This window comes from Theobroma umbraticum, unplaced genomic scaffold (assembly GCF_002168275.2).
Source record: "Theobroma umbraticum cultivar Fairchild unplaced genomic scaffold, ASM216827v3 scaffold_30.0, whole genome shotgun sequence".
In the NCBI taxonomy this organism is placed as follows: Eukaryota; Viridiplantae; Streptophyta; class Magnoliopsida; order Malvales; family Malvaceae; genus Theobroma; species Theobroma umbraticum.
In genome coordinates, this window is record NW_018397254.1 from 2,791,217 (window position 1) to 2,811,458 (window position 20,242).

Consider the following 20,242-nt stretch of genomic DNA (forward strand, 5'->3'; position numbering starts at 1 on the left):
TTGAGAAACTAATATCCATCTAGTTTGGTCATTGGTCACAAACAGTTTCGGGGCCACACGTGAAGGTCATTCTTCTTTGGAGATACTGATGATTTTCGACTATGATGAAAGGTTTGAAGTATCATGTAAATCTTTCTTTCATGTTTTCCTGATATTCTGTAGTTTTATGAGCTGTGAGTAACTGTGAATACTACTCTCGGCAAGCAGACTGGCTTTCGAACGCGATTGAGACAAAAGAGGATGCATTAAACAACACCCTCACTAACACGACCTATCTGTATCACCATATTTTTGTCTTCAGGAGCATAATAAGCCCAACATTTTTGACTCGTTGTAGTTTAGTGTTGGTAGGTTGCCTTGGGTTTCAACACCCTAGGATTACCACGAGAGGGAGCAGAATCTCTATCTAGTTTAAATGTGACAGGACGCAGGAGCACTTTCAAGAGTTTCAACAGAGTGGTCATTTAGCAACGACCTTACCTGACAATTTTGATGATGTGACCTTGTTTTCAGGTTCGGGGGTTTTATCGGCATCGGACAGGAAAACAGCAAGGGAATTAACCTAAATATGAATAATGGAACCCGAGAATAAAGCCCAACTAGGGAATAAGTAGAATCAAGTACTGCTGCTTTCCTCGTAAATGGTACAGTACGTTCTTTCACTTTCTTAAGGAATTCCACAGAAGATGTGGTGGATTCTGATTTATGACTTCGTTTTCTTCAAGGTAGACGTCAATAACGGTCGGGGGAAAAACTGGATTGATGGCTAATTACGTTTCTGTATAAAACAAATGAACAAATACAGAGAAAGTGCGGCTGTGTAGTCTTTGGAGCATTGAAGGCTGTATCCTACATATATCAGATGAACAAAGTTTCTAATGGTCTCTATTCAAACAAGTCAATACCCGGAAATTAAAATGGCTTGATGAAAATATCACCAACAGGGAAAGTAGGGGAGACAAAATTCTACCTAAATCTCATAATTCTTCCATGGACTAAAAAGCTTTTGACTGTTTCCTGGCAAACTCTGAGGTGAAAGTAATCCCCCAGACAAGACAACAGCTTAATCTTAAGTTTCGAATGCTCCCAACATTTTACAGTAACACCAACGCTCCGTGCTGCCTCTTAATCGGCGGGGCGGGGTCTGCAGGTAATTGGTAATCATGAAAGATGAACTCGTCAATAAATCCATCATCTGCTAATTAATTCAGGACTGTGGGGGTTTTTAGTCAATGGAAAACTGACAATGAATCTAACAAGAGAAACCAGAAAGCAAAGCAGCCAAAAGAACAGAAACTAAAATAATAACTGTCAATGGTATCCAGGAATCATGACTTCGTTTCATCGAAGAAATCAAGAATGATTTTGAAAAACCTCTCAAGCCCAAGTGCAACCGACAAGAAGATCAAATGTGGAAAAGCTTGAGAAATATCTAGCAATTTGAAAGTGACTGAAAGCTAAATGTCTAACTATAAGTGGAGGCACCTACAAGTATGAGATCTTTAGCGGTGAAGCTCAAGAATCAGGTTTTATTCATGAATACGCCTTTTTAGTCAACAATCGAAACCCACACTCTAACCGCTTTCATAAAATCTTTCAAAATAGGTTATCATGTGAAAAATTGAATCGTTTCTCATCAATTTACCCAAGTTGAAAGCTGTCTTACATCAAAGCTGAATGCATGACAAGTGACAACATTAAAAACCGAAAGTCCAGCCAACTAAACAAAGATGAAGACAAAGCTGGGAGCACCCAGCAGCAATTTAGTCAAACAGATGAATTTCTCTCACTCTCATTTCATTGCCGTGAGCTATATGTGTGGGGCTGTGAAAGCAATGCTCAGCGATGCAGTATCATTCCTTTTGTTAATTGCTGCGGCAGTGGTACCGCCATTATTCTTTTACAGCAACCTTCAGATTCAGAATTGCAGTGCTAGTTAAGGACATGGCTTTCATTGAAGATGAAGAGTTTATGCCGAAAAGATCCGTTTGATCACTCCATTACTAGCTGGAGAAGAAAATGCATGAACTAGAAATAGATAAGAGAACCCAAATTCAGAAATTCAAAGTAGTGTTGGTGCATTTGATTTTGGGACCTTGGCATATCGTTTGTGGGGTGTTATGAGGGGCAGACATAAACATATTGGACATGAGCTCCACTTCCGAGTAGTGATATGTCTTCCGAGCAAAAACCATACGAATATTTTAAACTTCATCTTTAAGCAAAGGCTCGTAAAGTGGAAGCTCTAACTGAATAGGGAACTTTCTTGGGCCGCCACCACAACAACCCATAAAATAAAATAAAAAAACAAATGGTTTTGTGAAACGTGTCAAGTTTTTAACTGGTCCACGTATCTCATTTGAAAACCACAACCTTCTACTGTTTCTGGTTGGCTGCTTCCCTCCAATTTCTCTTCTTCCTCAAACCCCCGCCTTGTTAACCTGTGCCCTCCCCTCTCTGGCGCACTGTAGTAAACGCCGTTCGCTTCGCTCTCTCTTCACCCTCTTCATGGCTTGTCTATCTTCACCATCAACCGACCCAAAATCTCTACCCCTGGGTCGGATCCAGGTCCTGAAGGAAGGGTCACAGTCATTGAAAAAAGGTCCCGTGGTGTACTGGATGTTTAGAGATCAACGGTTAAAAGACAACTGGGCTTTGATACACGCCGTTGATCAAGCCAACAAGGCAAATGTGCCTGTGTCTATAGCTTTCAATCTTTTTGATCAATTCTTGGGGGCTAAAGCAAGGCAACTAGGGTTCATGTTGAAAGGTTTAAGCGAACTGCAAAGAAGTATTCAAGACATTCTTCAGATACCCTTTTTTTTCTTTCAAGTAAGGTTTTTTTTTTTTGTATGCATTTGAAGATAACCTCTTTATTGTATTTGCATTTTTAACTCTTTTTCCTTTGGGTTTTACAATTATGGTCGTTTTTAGAAGAAAGTGTTCACAAAGAAGAAACTCTTATTAGAACTATGGGTACCGATTTGTTTGAATGTTCAAGGAAAAGGTGAAATTTTGAAAGTTATATTTGTTAAATTATGCTATTAATCTTGTTTAGTTTGTGTAGGGATTGTTCATTGAATGAAACTTACGAAAAATTGTCTGAAATGGATGACTTTATTAGCATTGTTCTTGCGTAATGAGAATAGAAGCCTGTGAAATTCTCTGTTTTTCTGCTGGGTACCAAAACTTAGCTGTTTATATATGCTGGATTTTTAGGGAGAGGCTGAAGAAACAATACCGAAGTTTCTTGAAGAATGTGGGGCGTCACTTTTAGTTACAGATTTCTCACCGTTAAGGCAGATTCGAAAATGTAAAGATAAAATTTGTGAGAAGGTGAGTGATTCAGTGACCGTACATGAGGTTGATGCCCACAATATAGTTCCTGTTTGGGTTGCATCACAGAAGTTGGAGTATAGTGCAAAGACGATAAGGGGTAAAATAAATAAACTGCTTCCCGAGTACTTAACTGACTTTCCTACATTGCAACCACCAAACAAGAAATGGGATGCAATGAATCAGTTGATTGATTGGGACAGTCTCATTGCCGATGTTTTGAGGTCAGATATTTTATCTATATGTGGGTGGAATTGAGTTGAGATTGTTTGGGTTTGTAATGCTGATTTTCCTGTGACTAGGAAAGGGGCAGAAGTACCTGAAATTGAATGGTGTGAACCAGGAGAAATTGCAGCAATGGAAGTATTGATGGGAACCAAAGATGGATTCTTGACAAAAAGGTTGAAGAATTATTCTACAGATCGGAATATTCCTTTAAAACCCAGAGCTCTCTCTTGTCTGTCACCATATCTTCATTTTGGGCAGATTTCTGGACAGAGATGTGCCTTAGAGGCACGTAGATTTCGAAAACTTCATGCTCAGGTTTGTTGCAGTTGAATCTCAAATCATCCTGTGGCTTTGTTTCGCTAGTTGTTTGTTATATCTGATCTGTGGTTTAATTTTTCATCTACTTACTACTCTGAAGGCAGTTGATACCTTTCTAGAGGAGTTAATCATTCGCAGAGAACTTGCTGATAACTTTTGCTATTATCAGCCTCATTATGATTCATTAGAGGGGGCGTGGGAATGGGCACGTAAGACCTTGATGGACCATGCCTCTGATAAACGAGAACATGTTTACACGTGAGTGGTATTCTGTGTAGTGCAATATTGTCCCTATTTTGCTAAGTGAAGCTCAAATGCCTGTTGAATGTGTAGGATGGAGCAATTGGAAAAGGCACAAACATCTGATCCTGTAAGCAAATTGTTGGTGAAATTTTGAATTACATGGTTCACTTTGAAAGTTTCCATATATATATATATATATATATATATTGCGGAACATTTTTTTGGCGTTATGAGATGATGCATGAAGTGAACTTCAACTAAGCTAGCTTTGCTCATCCCTGTTGTCATATCTAATTTTTTGTTTATTGTATCACAACCTTCAGCTCTGGAATTCTTCGCAGCTGGAGATGGTTCACTTCGGAAAGATGCATGGTTTTATGCGGCAAGTGACTTCACAATGAATTTAACATTTTCTTCTTTTCAAGTTGAGAATGTTGTTTGCATTCTTGCTTTCTGTTATTTGACATGGATAAGGGTTGGCAATGAATCCAATAATAAGATAAAACTGGAAGGCACTACAAAATCAGTCAATTGGCTGGATAAATTTTGAGGGAAGCAGATTAGAGGAGTAAACATGCAGCATATCCTGAAAATTAAACATCTTTAATGCATTCATTGTTATTTATAGGAATCAACAGCCACTTTTTTAGACTTAACATTTGTCTTTATGTTTTTCCTGGGTTTCTCAGTATGACTAAAGTAAGCATTGCTTGATTTATGTAGCTCATATTCTTTAAGCATTGTTGTTAATAATAATCCCCCTTGTTAAGAACTTCAAAATCATGAGCAGTATGTACTGGGCTAAGAAGATTCTTGAGTGGACAAAGGGACCTAAAGAGGCCATTGAAATATGCATTCACCTGAATGACAAGGTAAATCAAGTAAAATGCTATATTTTGCTAACAAGATGTTAGTACAAAAGTGCCATCTTCTTTATTGACATGAAACTCTTTATTGCAGTATGAAATAGATGGGAGAGATCCAAATGGTTATGTTGGTTGCATGTGGTCAATTTGTGGCGTGCATGACCAGGTTTGTCTTTATGGTTTTAGTTATGTGTCCTATCGTTGATTAGAGTATTATTATCATAGGTAAAGGTAGCTTTGGTTCTTTGGACAAGATTTCATTTGGTTCGGAAATATCAAAGCAATGCAGTTAAAAAGGCTTTAATGTAGATATGGAAAATGAACAGAAATAGGAATTAGAAAAGCATGGTTTCTTTGTTTGGAAAAAGAGAAATTGATTATGAATAAAAATATTTTCTCATGCCAGCCTCATTTTCATATGGGTCTTCAGGGATGGCGAGAGCGACCTGTTTTTGGGAAAATACGCTATATGAACTATGCTGGATGCAAAAGGAAGTTCGATGTTGATGGATACATTGCATACATCAAAAGGCTGGTGGGTGAAACTAAGAAGAGAAAGGCAGAAAGCCAGCACAGTCAAATGAAGAAACAGCTACGCCGTTAATTAACATCTGCGAAATTAGGTTCTAGGTTTTCCACTCCGCCGGAGTGTTCGTCCTGGAAGGAGTCTGATAATCCCAATGGAGGCATTGGTTTAGATTAGAATTAAATTCCACACCTATATCCAACTAACCCATGTATTTGGGATGACGTGCAAGCCATTGCCGTCCCCGTAATCGTTAAAACTTTTAACAAATCGTTGATCTCTACATATCATTGGTTGTACCAAAGATTTGTTCAAGGTGAACCTTAGCTGCATCAGAAATCTTTTCTCATCAGAGGTGGCTTTCATAAAAAATTCAGTTAAGGCTTTCACTATGTTCAAATTTCAGAACCCAGTGAGTTATTCCCCTACCAATTACACTAAATATTATACACCTGAATTTTCGTGGCTTCCGGCACTTCAGTTACAATACACAACCAGAAAGAGGAGCCAGGTAAAAATTGTGACGCTGATCACAAAGGGCATAGCCACTACAGTCAAGAGGCAGACATATTCCATTGAATGTTAAAAAATGGGTATTAATAAAATGACATATCTATGTTTACAAATCAGGATGGAGCTTCCTACCCCACCAGCTTTATATCTGCAGATCATCCAAGGAGAGTTCATGTGCTGTCAGCAGCTTCAGTTTCTGCAGATCATGACAATACCAAGTTAGCTTTCCAAGAATTCTGCAAAGTTGAATGAGAAAATCATAGGTGTTGGAAAAATTAATACCGTGATAAACTGGGGAGGATCATCTAGACTTGTTGAGCCTAACACAACTTCCCTGTTCAACTTTCCAGTAAGCTTGTGACACACTCTTAGCTGTACATGAAGAACATTTCGGGAGATCAAAGTATCAGAAACAGCAATCATCATAATCTCATGGTCTTGGAGACAGATCATAAAATTTTCATACCTCGGATCTTGTAGCTCCACCTACAATAAACACAAAAATGCGTTTGCCCATCTTCTTAAAATCACTGGACACCTGTCTTAGTACCGAATCACTGAGATAAAGTGGGAAAACAAACATTAAAATTGAAATAGCATAAAGGATAACAAAGCACAAGGATAATGCATGCCAGTTCTGACAATGGAATTGATCGATTAAAACAGTCATACATCATGGTTGATTGATACAGCACACGAGGAGAATGAATATAAAGGCAATTGCTAGGTATATGGTCAGGACCTTGAATACCCATCGTCTGAGCCCCGAGGCCGAGCCCACGTTGGTGTCCTCCTCGATCTCATGGAATGAGCAACTGGAGCTTCATGTATAGATGCAGCTTGAGATGTGCCATGGAAAGTCGGACTAGGATCATTCATGCAAGGATAATCATCCTTTGATAGTTCTCCTTTGCTAAGTTTTTCAACAAGCTCCTAAAATGGAAAACAATTTACATGTATTAGCAATCCATTCTGCCAAGAACTCTTATAATGATAGATGCAAACTTGCAATACTATCTTTTTACCTCTTGAATAAGTTGTTGCAAGATGTAGGAGTAACTATATAACAAGACAATTGCAATAATAATCACTCAGTGAAGCTTAGTTATTACCAATGAATTAATATAAAATCCTTCTCACAATAAGAGTGAATCCTATGCTTCATTTTACTCCCTAGAAGACCCAAAAAGTTGAAGAATAAGGAAAAAAAAGTGCAATATTAAATTGGTTTGAAATTCCATGTAGTACTGTTGTATCTTCTCAAGTATCCAACATCATGGTCATATTTAAAAACAATACAGGACTAAGAAAAAGATTATGGCACTGCTACCCTGGCTTATAATTGCCTTTTATCACATATATTTAATTGAAAACTAAAACTTTCTCCTTAACAAAATAATACAAACTATAAGCTAATGCAAACCTGAATCACTTCAAAATCAGCTCAATGATTTGTGTGTTAAAAAACAGATGCCATCAACAAAGAGTGACTCAGAGATCTCATTCTCTTAAGTTGAAGCTAAGGAAATTTTTAACAGCCTAAGGCAGTAACTTAGTAACTTACAACTAAATGCAGATTTAGTCAACTCTCTAATGGGCCGAGAAGGAGATAAGAAAACTGCTTAAAGATTTGGAAATACATGAAAAATAATAGACCTCCTAAAATAAAAAAAAACTTGGAATCAGCACTTAATTGAGTTGAGTTGAGATGTACTATTAGTTGTTATGCAATATTTTGGAGGTTTGGACTTGGTATAAAAGTAAATACAAAGAGAAGGTTCGATCATTCTCGCAAACAAAAACCAGCATACATAAAAAATGATAGTTTTCCCACCAATGCCTCCAAAACATGAACTTCCCCAAAAATATCAAATAATAGTACATCATTAATTGTTCAAAACAAGATATAACATCTACGTTATTCTAAAGGGCAGATATTATGCCAGTCACCAATATTAAAAAAAATGGTCCCTAAAGAACAAACCTAAGTCTAAACATACCTCTATTATAGGGTAAAAGCGTGATAATTGCCAGGTTTCTTGCTCACCACTACGATCTTTCCTAGCTGAGCGCTTCTTCTGGCAGATTCATGAGCAAAAGAGCAGAGAAAGAAGAAAAAGAACCCATGTTTATTAGCAAATAGCAACACCAGATCAACCATCATAAGCAGATTTTGAACTAGAAAAATATTTACCTTATGAATATCAAACTTCAAAGAAAAAGCCCCTGCTGAACTTTTTTTGGCATCTGATGATGGCGCAAGCAATCTCATATTATTCACAGCATTCATATCGTCAGGTGGTAATTTTGCTAACTGAAAGAAATTAAAGCATCAGTTTGGAGAAACATAATTAGAAACCTGCTTGAACTCAAATCCCTAAAGGAAAAGAACAGTGTTGTAATCCTGTAGGAGTAGGAAGGGAGGAAGGAAGGGAAGGGATGAAACAGAAAGGAAAAAACGAGATAAAATGCAGCAACCTTCATCAAATTAAGACCCTTCTCGCCCTCAAACTTCTCAGGGTAAATGGCTGCAAGAATCATTAACAAGCGCAACTTATTTTCACGAGATGCTTCCTGCAAAAAGTGGTATTTATAGTTTTTAGAAACATTGACAAAGTAGAATATATCCATTTATACTAGTGAAATTTCTTACCTCATTTGTAGTCAAAAATTTAATTACATCCTTCATTCCTAAATCACCAAAAACAAGGTCTTGCTCCAGTTGCCCAAGCTCTCGAAGCCCTTGATCCCTGATCATTCTGTTGATTTTTTCAGCAATCTGCAATTATAAAACCAAATCTGCATGAAGTAATGGAGCCTATAATATATCTTTGATAATCAGGTACATTTCTTTCAGCTATCAAATATCATAGTTCATACATCTGAAATTGGATATTTAACACATGAAGATTGAAACATTAACCTCCATCTTATTTAGGCAAACATTGGCTGCTTTTAGACATGAATGTAAGGTAAATTATAAGTTAAGTGTCTATTCATGTCAACAGAAAGAGATAGTATCAGTCTGATAAAACATGCAGAGCTTGAACAAAAAAAAAAATTGAAGATTCCCATGAATCATCCAAACATTTAAAATGTTTGCTTCACTTATTATGATTTAATGAAAATTGGATATCAGACTGAGGAAATATAATATAATAGTAATAATGGTGCTACAAAGCTAAGCATAAGTATCAAAAAGTAGCATCTAGAAATTAAATGAAAGTATGGCAAAGAATCTGATCATTCAAAGGAATAAAAAAGGCCGGTACCATAGAGAAGAATAACAAAAATAGATAGCTTCTTCTCTTTGCAACAGGGGGTTGAAGATGGAAATCTGTGGCAAATAATTTCATGCTTTAACACAGACAAGAGGCTAACCTCTACGTGAAGGGAGAGCTTGTCAATTTGTTCACTGTATTGTGGCAATGCTTGAACCATTTTTTGCAACTCCCTTGTTGAAAGTTCACCGCCATCTCTACAAATATGTTGAATTTTAAGGTGAGAGAAGGGATTGGTGACATAGTTAAAAATCCAAATACATTCACTAGGCACAACATATATAGCTTCATCATATGTAAAATATTTCACTCAATCTTTCAGCAGTTGCATTTCAGTATCAGTAACTACTTGGCAATTCCATAATTAAATAATGAATCACAGAACCATATGATAAAGTTTCAAAATCAGTTGAAATAATTTTCTACAAAATGGATCAAATGATGAATAACTTTTTCATTTTAACAACATTGATGAAACAATCAGAAGGTGCAAGGTGAGAAGACCGTATATTCCCTAGAACTTTCATGCATATCATGAATAAAGTAAAGTAAAAACAACATTTACACCAACCTTGAACCATGTTGAAGTTGTGCAGCTTTATTCTTTGATACGAAATTGGTCATCTTATCATGCAACCGTACACTAGCCTAAGAATACACCCAAGGGTCAATTAGCATTCAATACTAATTGCTATTTTGCTCAGATTCAGGAGTACTGGACATGGGTATGGGTCTGACATAGATGCATTCAATTTTGTTGAATTTTTTCCTTATATTTGGCAGTCAAGACCTCATATCCACATCCAATTTGACATGTCTGATAAGAGTCCAACATGGGTAAGGGAAATGAAGATTCAGAACAACATAGAATTACTTCTGTGTATAAAAGGTATAAAAGCACCATACTTACATCTGCTATATGTGCATGGCGAAGCTCCAACCATATTGGATCATGCTCCTCCAAAAGAACCTCCTTTTTCTCAGGAGGGTCTCCTGTTTTGCTTGGAACCTATACAGTATATTTGCTTAATATACAAAAAAAAAATTGCAGTGAATTCAAGAGAACACAAATAATCTAACGACGGAACATACCTCATGCACATATTTATTCCCCTCCATATTCAGTAAATCATGGCACATGGCATCGTAAGTCCACTCATGTATGACAGGAGCAATCTAGATATGTAATTTATCCATTTATCGTAAGCAAATTGGACAAGTATGCAATGCACATTTCATTAGCTTACAACCAACATTAACATGCAAACCTGATCTATAGATCTATCGAGAATGAGCAACTCGCATGTTTCCTTCTGAGGGAAGTTAGGATTTGATTTATATTTCATAAGACAATTCCAGATTCCAGCTGCAAGCTTGGTAGGAATTAGATCACGGAAAGTAGTCATGGTCATTGGATCAAGAGACCTGGCAGCCCGGTAGCGCACCAAAGGAAACTCCTGACAAATAAACACATCTCAGAAACTTTTCAATACATTAAAGAATAAAGATTCAAAAACCGTGGCATATACCCTTAATGAAGCAAAAACTGTAGCAATGCGGGTGGCCATCACATTCAAACACGCATCACCTTTGCGAGTGTTTTCCTCATCACCGAAAAGGTCCTCTAGAGCCTTCCCATTATCAGTGATGAAACCCTGTGGTGATAAAAATCAAAGTGAACATAATAACAGTGCTGATAAGCCATTACCATCAATTGGAAAAAACAATAATCAGACAAAGTTTGTCATATCAGCTCAAACTAGATAGAGATAAAGAAACATATAAGCTTGATCATATGCCATGAGAAACCTAGCTTAAAACTCAAATCTTCTTCCCAAGATAGGAAACATGAATGGTTATATGAACTCATATACCTGGCTGTCTATTGCAAAGTACTCCAAGTTCATCTACATATGCCAACACAAAAAAAAAAAAAAATCAGCACCCACTGAAAATTCAATAATAATAATAATAATAATAATAAAAAAGACAGATAGAAAGGGAAAAGAGAAAACATTGTGAGTAATTTGTAGGATGCAGATTGCTTCAAGCACAATGGCCAATCAACAAATAAATTCACCACAAGTCAAATAATAAACAAGTACCATAGCAAGCAAACCCACCTCACTCAATGCACCTATGCGAGGCAAGACACTTGAATCCTTCTTTATATAAGCAACCAATTCTCTTGAAATAGGTGAACTGAAGTAAACAAATGCCCTTCCACATACCAAATAAAAACATATACATATCAGAAGCTGTAATATACTCTGAATTCAGAAGGTATAACCACACAAATACTAAGTAAAAGTCTTTCACATACTTCTTATATAAGGGTGTCCTTCCAGACATGTCTGACAAGAACATAACAACACTGCAAAAGTAAATAAGTGAAGATATAAAGGGTGAGAGGAAAAACCACAAGAGAAATAGGATTATCTGACATTATAGCATATACATATGACACAAATGATTCCTTTGAAACTGACTAACAGAACTACATCTTGTGCAAAAAACATATATTAATCCATACATCTACACTAAATGGGAATTTAGTAAAAAGCAGAATAAAATAAAGCTTCAATGAGCTTAATTTCTGATATTGGAAGTATGACTTGAGGTCATCTAAGAAATAGGTAGAAAAGTTATAAATGTATGCATAACAAGGGAAAATGCTCAACATGGTGTCTGCAACTGCTGAAAAGTGGATGATTTTTTATGCTCCTGTAAATACAAAATAAGTACGAGAAAAGATTAAAAAAAACAAAAGAATACAATGCAATCCCTACACGAAACCCCAGCCCAAAAGGGAAAATACCTCCACAGCTAAAGAGTAACTTAATAAGTGAAACTCATTAAAGGGAAGATATATTACTTCTCTTTGGTTGGTTGAATAAAGTATATAGCATCCATTGATGGCAATGGCTGCCTACGTCTGTATATGTCTTCTACCACTGCAGAACAAAACCAGAATCACTAAACTTACAGAAAAGAAAAAAAGAAAGATCCTTCAAAATTTAAGATGATGATGTCTCTGGTTCAGCTTATTCATTATTTCATTCTCCGCCCCGTTAGATCAATTGTTACGCAACAGTAGACAAAATAAAAGATAAAATATGAAGCTCAGCTTACAAGAAACTCCTTCTGATGTGATGTCGGCCATCTTACAAGAGTAAGACATTATCTTAACTGTAACTTTGTCCATGATGAGCACCTACTTAGAAGATTGAACAACATGAGAAATAAGAACAGAATTTCTAGCAACTGATAAACAATACAAACAGAACAGAAGCCAGCCAATAGATAACAAAAAATAAAATCACAACATGATCAACATACCTTCCAAGTTGATTTTGAGTCCCTCGTTTTCGCTGAACGAAGCATTTCATATAATAATCCTAATACATGCAATATATATCATTAAATCAGTTCAACCACCCAAAATCAGTCAGCAACAAGATCATGCCAGATAGATACATATAAATATTGATAAAAAATAAAACCAAACTCCATGTAAGAAGATAACCTTGGTTTTAATAAATAACCAAAAAAAAAAAAGGGGTATAGTAAACAATAGATGAAGCCTTAGGTATCAAACTTGTGTGCCTTACTAAAGCCACCTTGCCTAAGGGAAGTGACAAGGTCTTACCGTCCAGCACCTTGCACACCTTGATTACACTAGTCAAAAGATCCCTAACCTTTCACAATAAGCACAATTCGCAACTGTTTTTAACTTCTTCTTTTTCTTCATATTTCTCATTCCTATTATGGACAATTTCATAGCAGAAAGCAAACGAGAAAGTCCTATACAGTATAATCAACTATAGCTCATGCAAAAAGTTTCTCTTCTAGTCATCAGAAATGTCATTCTTACAATAGTTCTAATCGACAAAAAGGAAGATGCAACTAATGCAGCATGAAACACAGTCTTAGAACTGATTTTGGTTTGTCAGTTAGCATTGTTGAATGTTGAGGTGATTCGCATTTTGTCAGTCGTGTTTTGTGCACAAAATAAAAAAATGTAAAAAATACAATCACTCATGCAGATTAGTTATGGAAAGATCACATTTATCGTTTTCTCGCCTTCTTCCTTTTGAAGTAAATTTCTTATCAAAAAGTAGAGTCTTCCTAAAAAGCATAAACTTCAGTCGAGTCTGACAATGTTAGTTGCTGAAATAATCGTTGAGAATATTATCAACTTACCTGACAACTTAATCACGAATTTATTCAGTTGAATTTCACGATTAACTTCAAAGAATTACTAACGATTATCAAACGAGATAGATCAGTATCAAAATGATTAGAGGAATATTAATTAAATTTAATCCAGATTGAACAAGAAACTTAAAGCAAAGAGAGAAAGAGAGAAGAGAATAGTTACTTTCACGGCTGATTTGCCTGAAATTCTTGTAGTCGCCGGCGCCAGAGGAAGAGTCGGAATCTGAATACGACATCGTCTTTCAAAATCTCCGATTAACCGATCCAGTAAAAAGGAGAACCGGAGAGATAGAGATCGTGGAGTAATCAGAACAGAAAGAAAGGGAAAAAGAGAGGAGGAAGGAAATGGAGCTTTTATTTTCCCTTTCTTTTTCTTTCTTCAATTAGAAGTTAATTATTAAGAAAAAAAATTAAAAAGGGCGAAAGGGAAATTATTGTTAAGAAATATTCTTTTTCTTTTTTCTTATATGTAATTTTCAATTTCGTGTGACGTGTTGACTGTAGACAAATGTTGAAACGGCGAAAAGAACATCCCGTTTCCGTCTCGGACCTGGGGAAGGTCATGGACCGTGGTCGACGTGGAGTAAAATTACGTCTATAACCTTGCTTTCCATTCATTTCATTATTAACGAAATGAAGAGGATCGTAATTGTATTTCCTTGTCCGGAAATTTCATGATTTCTTCGGTTTTACGATATTCTTTCCCTTAGAAATGATCTATTGTTGTTTTCTTATTATATATAAAATATATATATGTATAAATATAAAGAAAAGAGGCTTCTACTCTGATTAAAATGCGTGTTTCATTTTGCTTTAACCTTTTTATTTTGTTTTGGTCAATAACAAGTTTCGATTTACAACTGTCATAGAAACTTCCAATTTTATAGTATTAAAATCTCATGTCATTTAGTCACATGCCATATTGTATTTTAGCATTTTCCTTCAAACTTTATGGGAATGATTTGTATAAGAAGTTTTGTTGTTCTCTAATTTGTTTTGGGTCGGGCGTTGAACAATGTTTGTCCAAGTAAAAATTGTCTTTGTTGGGGCATATCTGCCTTTGTAGGGAATGCATTATACATAGAGATATAATCCAAAGGAGAAAAATTAAAAAAAAAAGTTAATCAATTTATTCAGTCTATTGTTTAATTAATACAGTTCATGCAAGTTGTATAAGGGCGACTTATGCCAGGCTAAATACATACTTATACTAACGAAGTCGACGGCGCGGAATCTGGATTAAAAAACTAAGGTTAAAAATATGTCAACCTTTTTTATTTTTTATTTTTAGTTTAACTTCAAAATTAGTAAAATTTTGAATATATCGTTTTAATGAGCCACTTGGCCCACTTCTCTCAATGTTCTTCTCTAAATGGGCCCATAATTTTAGCTGGCTAAAGCTCATTGGAGCAGAAGCCCATTTCCTACTGTAAGTATTTTGACATATAAAGGTCTCAAGAGCCAACGTCCAAAACAAAAGAAAAATTAAAGTTTTCATTTAGTTAATATTTTCATTTTTATCATTTATTTTATAAAAATTAAAAAAATAAGTAAAAGAATCAAATAAGAGAAACTCAAAGAAACAAATATTTATGGATTTATATTTGATACATTGACATTGTATAGTTTTTATATATTATCAAATCATCAAAATGTATCATTTCATTAATGTAGTAAAATTAGAAATTTTTAAAGACTTAAAAATAAAAATTAATTTTTTTAAAATATATATATAAGATAAAATTAAATATTAATAATTTTTTTAAAAAGTACATAAATAATATATTTTTTGTCTCTCCAACTCCCTCTCAATGTTTTTCTTGTTCTCCTCTTCTTTTATTCTCTCCAACTCCATCATCTTCTTCTCATCTTTTTATTTTTCCATCATGAACAAATTTGGTAAAATTTTGTAACCTTTAAGAGTAAAAAAGATTAGGCAAGTCTTAGCATGACTTAATGGACATGGGTTAGGAAGGTCTGGGTTCTGAGAGGGCGTTTTTGCTGCTTGTGTAATGGCAGCACTCTCCATAGTGAAAAAGTTGATAAGATTTCATTGAATGCTTAGACTTTCAAAACAAAAATTCATTGAATGGTTTTTGTCTATGCTCTTTGATTCTAAAAAAATCTTCATATCCTAATCAATAAATAAAATCTACTGAGCCCTGGTCAAGGGAAACATGAGTGAACAAAAATACAAGCCCAACCATCTAATTTTTTTTCCTTGCAATAATTACAGGGCAGCAAGACATATCAATCAATTAAACTAAAAGGCAACAAGCAAAGTTAAATCATTATTTTCTAAAATCAAAATTAACAGACCATAAATTTTAAAATCATGGTGTCAAGTTTAAACTTGAGTTCAAATTAAATTCTCTTTTATTAATCAAATAGGAGATTATAAATGTTGGAAAAGAAAAAATAGATTAAGAAAAAGAGTGAAATAAATATTATTTTTAAATATCAAAATTAAAACCTTAGAGTTTTGGATTTCTTGTTGTTAAGGGAGGAAGAACAGGTGGAGAAGAAAGAGAGATTAGGTGAGAGGGAGCTATTGAGAGAGAAAAAATTTGTTTCTATTCCTTTTTTATGAAATAGTAATATTTATTTTTAAATCCTTCAAAATTTTTAAATTTATTTGTAATGAGGTGACATTATTTGATATCTTGACAGTGAATAAAAGCTATATATTATCAATACATTAAATACAAATTCAATATTTATTATCCATGTTCTCATTATATTTACAAGTTCTAACGTTGAATCTGACTTTTTCTCTCGTTCCCATTTTCTTGGCATCTCCTATTTCTTGAGTATTGTCCCAATCTTAACTTGTAGCTAAGATAAGAAAAAGGATGAAAGACAAAGAGCAAAATGAACAAGGGGAATCTCTAAATCTCTATCTACACATGCAACTTTTCTATGCTGGGCTAAATCCTTATGTTACCACTATTTAAAAACTTAGATGTCAAAACCTGGCAACAGTAGACCCAAAAAAACTAACACTTCTGAGCAGACAAAGGCATTCACATTAATCTATTTAACACTCACCAACACTTCTCATGCATATAATAAACTAACAAGAAAATAACATGTTTGTAAACATTATATTACTATCAAAGCTCAACCATGTTATGATATAAACTCAAAACTGATGGGGAGTATGGACAGACCACAAGTCACAGCCAAAGAGTAAAATGAGGAAACACGTCCGAACGAGGGAATAATCAAACTCTTGGTCTCTCGCACTGCATCGATAGAGACAATGTTCTTCAAATGGGGAGTGGTCCTCAACTCTTTGTCCTATCCTTCACCCGGTTCGTTTTACTGGCCTTTTTCGCCCCCAGAAAGATACCACCACCTTTGAATACTAAATAATCAATTCTTTCGCTTTTCTTTTTGGGGATTGGAAAATATCTTGAACAACACCTTATATCCCGAGAAAATTATGAGTAAATTAAATGATATATGAGGTAAAAAAATTTTGTTGAGCACAAGGCTGGAACTTGGCGGTACCCATATCCCATGGGGAGAAGGGAATTTGACAACAAATTGCTCATATAATAACTAACCAACAGTAGAAGATCCAAAAATCATTCACAAGATAAGCATCCAATCCACATGTGACATTGGTTTTCAGACTCCTCTTCTTTCCCTTTCATGACTTCTTGAGGTAATTCTATCCACAAAGCCAAGTCCCACTAAAAGATTATTGGAGAAAAATGGTAAAAAATGTTCAAAATAGATAAAACAAAGTTAACAAGAAAATGCCAATTCTTTACTTCAATCCAAGAACCCCTAACCCTTAACTGTGCTGGGGAAAAAATATAATATATACTATTATTATAATATATATATATATATATATATATATATATATATCCCCACCCCAAAAACTCAAAAAGTACTCTTGAACACCCATTTATCACATATAAACTAACACTAAAATATTACAAAGTGCAAAGTATTCAAAAGAGATTTCAACTTTGAGCTCAACCTAATTAAGTTTAAACACTAGGGAGATGGGGTTAAACCCTTATCAATTAAGCTGCTGTCCATATTGTTGCAGTACCTGCAAATAACCTTGCACTTGACCACATTGCCATAGACATAGAACCCTGGCGTGATCATGATCCGAACCACGCTTGGAATCAATTTTCTGGCTCTTTCTCCTCCCATATCCTCCATGTAAACTGAATCAAACCTCACCCCCTTATCCACCCTGAAGATGGGCAAGCCAGGGTGCACCGAGTTGGCCAAAAGGTGCAACAACCACACACTCTTTGACGCACCAAAAAAGGCTTGCAACAATGGCTCAGGCCAGGCTCTGTTCCAACCCAACATAGCCACAATTTCACTCATTTTCCTGTCACAGAACTTGCTAAACTCCTCACTGAAATGCCTTGTCCCCTTATTCAGAACCTCCTCCCATGTTAAACCTTGTAAATCATTGAATGACCCGTAATTGGCTTCACAACGATCAACAGGGTTCAATATTTGGTTCACTGCATTCTTTTGAAACCCAATCGATTCAAAATCTTCGAAGAAAGCCTTATTCAACAAAGCTTCAAGGTAAAGAAGGAGGGTTTTGGGGTTCTTCGAGTAAGAAATCTTCATATCATAAGGCTGTAAAAGGACGGATATTCTCTCACAAACTTTGCCACCCATGTGCCTCAATTGCATGGTGAGTGATCTACTTAGAAGCCTGATTGAAGATCTAGACTCAGACACAGAAACCAAAAATTGTTGAATCACTTGTTCATTGGCTCCAATAACTCCATTTTGATTCTTCACTTGATGAATATTATGACCTTTACCAATTCTGTAAGGAGAGTTGCTGTTACATTCATCCAGACCAGACTTCAGATTATGACAGTACACTTCAAGCTTGTTAAGCTTCTTCTCAAGCTCAGCCATGGAATATTTCAACCTAGAAGCTTCCAGTAATGCTTCATCTCTCTTTCTTGTGGCTTGAATAAGCTTGTGTGACAGTTCAGCAACAGCAATTTTCCACTGCTCTTCTCGGGCTGTAGACACATCGGTAGATTTTGGACTCTTTCTTGTTAAAGAATGGAAAATTGACTTGAAAATCCCATTAGGACTTGCCATGGAAAATGAGTGCTTGTTAACTCCATTGTTGTCCAAAGGAACCACGGAGATCTTCTCCCTAGAGTGTGGCCTGCACTTGTTGCAAGAAACCGAACCATCTTCGCCACCATTTTCCCCAGATTCTGGACGTTTCCTGGCGTTGGCTTTTCCAATGGTTTTGTTATGGAGGGGTGTTGCAAGGTGCTTTGGAGTCATCCCTTTGTCCGTGCTTACACACGGGGTAGCATCTTCTCGTTCCTCTCTTTCACATTCTTGAATCTGCAAAACAAAGCAAGGAAAAAGCAAAAGAAACAAACTTTTTCATCAGCCAAAGCTTCAAAAAAGAAAAACCCCAATTAAAAAGTAATTATTTATCCCTTTCATTTTGTGACTTGATTCCATTATGTTTCTCGCGAAACAAACAGGGAAAACAGAATCGCAAAGGAACTTACAGGGGTGAAAAAAGGAGACTGGTGAGGGAGAGGAGGAGGAGGAGATTTGGAGGAAGAAGGAGAACAAGAAGAAGAGGAAGGAGCCATGCTTTTTTGGTTATCTCCTATTTTGGTCTCTTTTATTTGGTTTTTACTGACATGAGACACACAATCCAAATATGTAGGATTTTTCTTTTTCTTTTTTCTTTTTTTTTTCTTCACTCTGTTTCATCGTTTTCTTTCATTTTCTAAGCGGTTTGATATTTCGTCGTGTTGTAATCATGGTTGTGAATCAGAGGTTTGCAGAATGAAAAACATTTTCGGTCAATGAAAACCTTTTTTTTTTTTTTCCTTCTACAACGTGTGAAGGGGATATTACCATGCGCGGTCAAATACTCAAAGGAATGGACAGTGCATTGTTTTAGAGTTAGACATTAGTGCATGAATATCCCCAGCTTTACACAACTCTTCTCTTGGCCCTTGAGCCACGTCAGAGACCACGATTGGAAAATAATAAAGACTCGGAAAAAGCAAACCTTACAAAGCTAGACAAAGGCATCCCTATCCCCTCTGTAGGATTCTAAAGTTAGTTTAATCCACCTTCCATTAAATATCATAGTAAAATTGCAAATTCTGCAATAATTAAGGTATACAGTGGTTGAATATAAACCTTAACCAACATAGCCATCGTTTTTTATGATGTGAGGATTCTCCCCGAGTTAGATATGCTATCACTTTCAATCTGATTAAATATTTATTTTGGGTTTAGGAAAGGCTTCAGTGAGATAAGAGAGACCATGAATTAAAAGATAATGATCAAAAAAAATGAAGGGGAATGACATGGATGTGCATGCCCAGAGTCCAATCTCATGACCAATAGTTGATAATCTTGTTGCATTCATTTATGGCGCTGTTAGCTAAGATCACCACGCACCAAATGATGAAAGATATTTATTATGACCGGTTTAAATTTAGGTTCCAAGTACAGATTTAAGTTAAACGATTCTAATGGAATATACTCAACTAATTCAATATCGCTTAATGAAAAGAATCAAACGATGACGGCCAAGAAAGAATGGAGAAAATTTGACTTCAATGTGATAAATGCATTGAATTTTAATATGAGAGCTATAATTTTGTAGGCCGGATATATATCTAATATATATAATTTATTGATTTATTACCGATTATGCTTAA

The 20,242-nt window shown here is 35.5% G+C and overlaps 3 protein-coding genes across 3 annotated transcripts; 1 reads left to right on the plus strand and 2 right to left on the minus strand.

Annotated features, from left to right (window-relative positions):
* Positions 1-2,388: 2,388 nt before the first annotated feature.
* Positions 2,389-5,869, plus strand: LOC110426317 (photolyase 1). Its single transcript, XM_021441557.2, has 9 exons — positions 2,389-2,832; positions 3,220-3,560; positions 3,639-3,879; positions 3,983-4,140; positions 4,216-4,252; positions 4,449-4,507; positions 4,916-4,997; positions 5,086-5,157; positions 5,422-5,869. The coding sequence occupies exons 1-9, from the start codon at positions 2,509-2,511 to the stop codon at positions 5,593-5,595; spliced, it is 1,488 nt and encodes a 495-aa protein (XP_021297232.1). The 5' UTR covers positions 2,389-2,508; the 3' UTR covers positions 5,596-5,869.
* A 153-nt stretch (positions 5,870-6,022) lies between these two features.
* On the minus strand, positions 6,023-13,966 carry LOC110426229 (SNARE-interacting protein KEULE-like). Its single transcript, XM_021441444.2, has 21 exons — positions 13,693-13,966; positions 12,651-12,709; positions 12,444-12,525; positions 12,187-12,265; positions 11,635-11,685; positions 11,435-11,531; positions 11,186-11,218; positions 10,841-10,966; positions 10,580-10,768; positions 10,404-10,487; positions 10,222-10,320; positions 9,883-9,959; positions 9,412-9,508; positions 8,684-8,809; positions 8,509-8,604; positions 8,225-8,344; positions 8,031-8,108; positions 6,773-6,963; positions 6,497-6,587; positions 6,313-6,402; positions 6,023-6,226 (listed from the first exon to the last, which is right to left on the minus strand). The coding sequence occupies exons 1-21, from the start codon at positions 13,763-13,765 to the stop codon at positions 6,173-6,175; spliced, it is 1,992 nt and encodes a 663-aa protein (XP_021297119.1). The 5' UTR covers positions 13,766-13,966; the 3' UTR covers positions 6,023-6,172.
* Positions 13,967-17,133: 3,167 nt separating this feature from the next.
* LOC110413397 (cyclin-dependent kinase-like protein) lies at positions 17,134-19,528 on the minus strand. Its single transcript, XM_021424173.2, has 2 exons — positions 19,067-19,528; positions 17,134-18,893 (listed from the first exon to the last, which is right to left on the minus strand). Exons 1-2 carry the CDS (start codon positions 19,151-19,153, stop codon positions 17,541-17,543), a joined length of 1,440 nt encoding a protein of 479 aa, XP_021279848.1. The 5' UTR covers positions 19,154-19,528; the 3' UTR covers positions 17,134-17,540.
* Positions 19,529-20,242: the final 714 nt, after the last annotated feature.

Bases quoted from the DNA above. Each gene is read 5' to 3' on its own strand.
- LOC110426317 (XM_021441557.2), top strand. From the start codon at position 2,509: ATGGCTTGTCTATCTTCACCATCAACCGACCCAAAATCTCTACCCCTG. The intron at 3,880-3,982 runs GTTTGTTGCAGT...ACTACTCTGAAG, and splicing joins TTCGAAAACTTCATGCTCAG to GCAGTTGATACCTTTCTAGA. The intron at 5,158-5,421 runs GTTTGTCTTTAT...ATGGGTCTTCAG, and splicing joins TTTGTGGCGTGCATGACCAG to GGATGGCGAGAGCGACCTGT.
- LOC110426229 (XM_021441444.2), bottom strand. From the start codon at position 13,765: ATGTCGTATTCAGATTCCGACTCTTCCTCTGGCGCCGGCGACTACAAG. The intron at 9,960-10,221 runs GTAAGTATGGTG...GTGTATTCTTAG, and splicing joins GCCATGCACATATAGCAGAT to GCTAGTGTACGGTTGCATGA. The intron at 9,509-9,882 runs GTTGGTGTAAAT...ACATATTTGTAG, and splicing joins CAACTTCAACATGGTTCAAG to AGATGGCGGTGAACTTTCAA.
- LOC110413397 (XM_021424173.2), bottom strand. From the start codon at position 19,153: ATGGCTCCTTCCTCTTCTTCTTGTTCTCCTTCTTCCTCCAAATCTCCT. The intron at 18,894-19,066 runs GTAAGTTCCTTT...TTTGTTTTGCAG, and splicing joins AGTCTCCTTTTTTCACCCCT to ATTCAAGAATGTGAAAGAGA.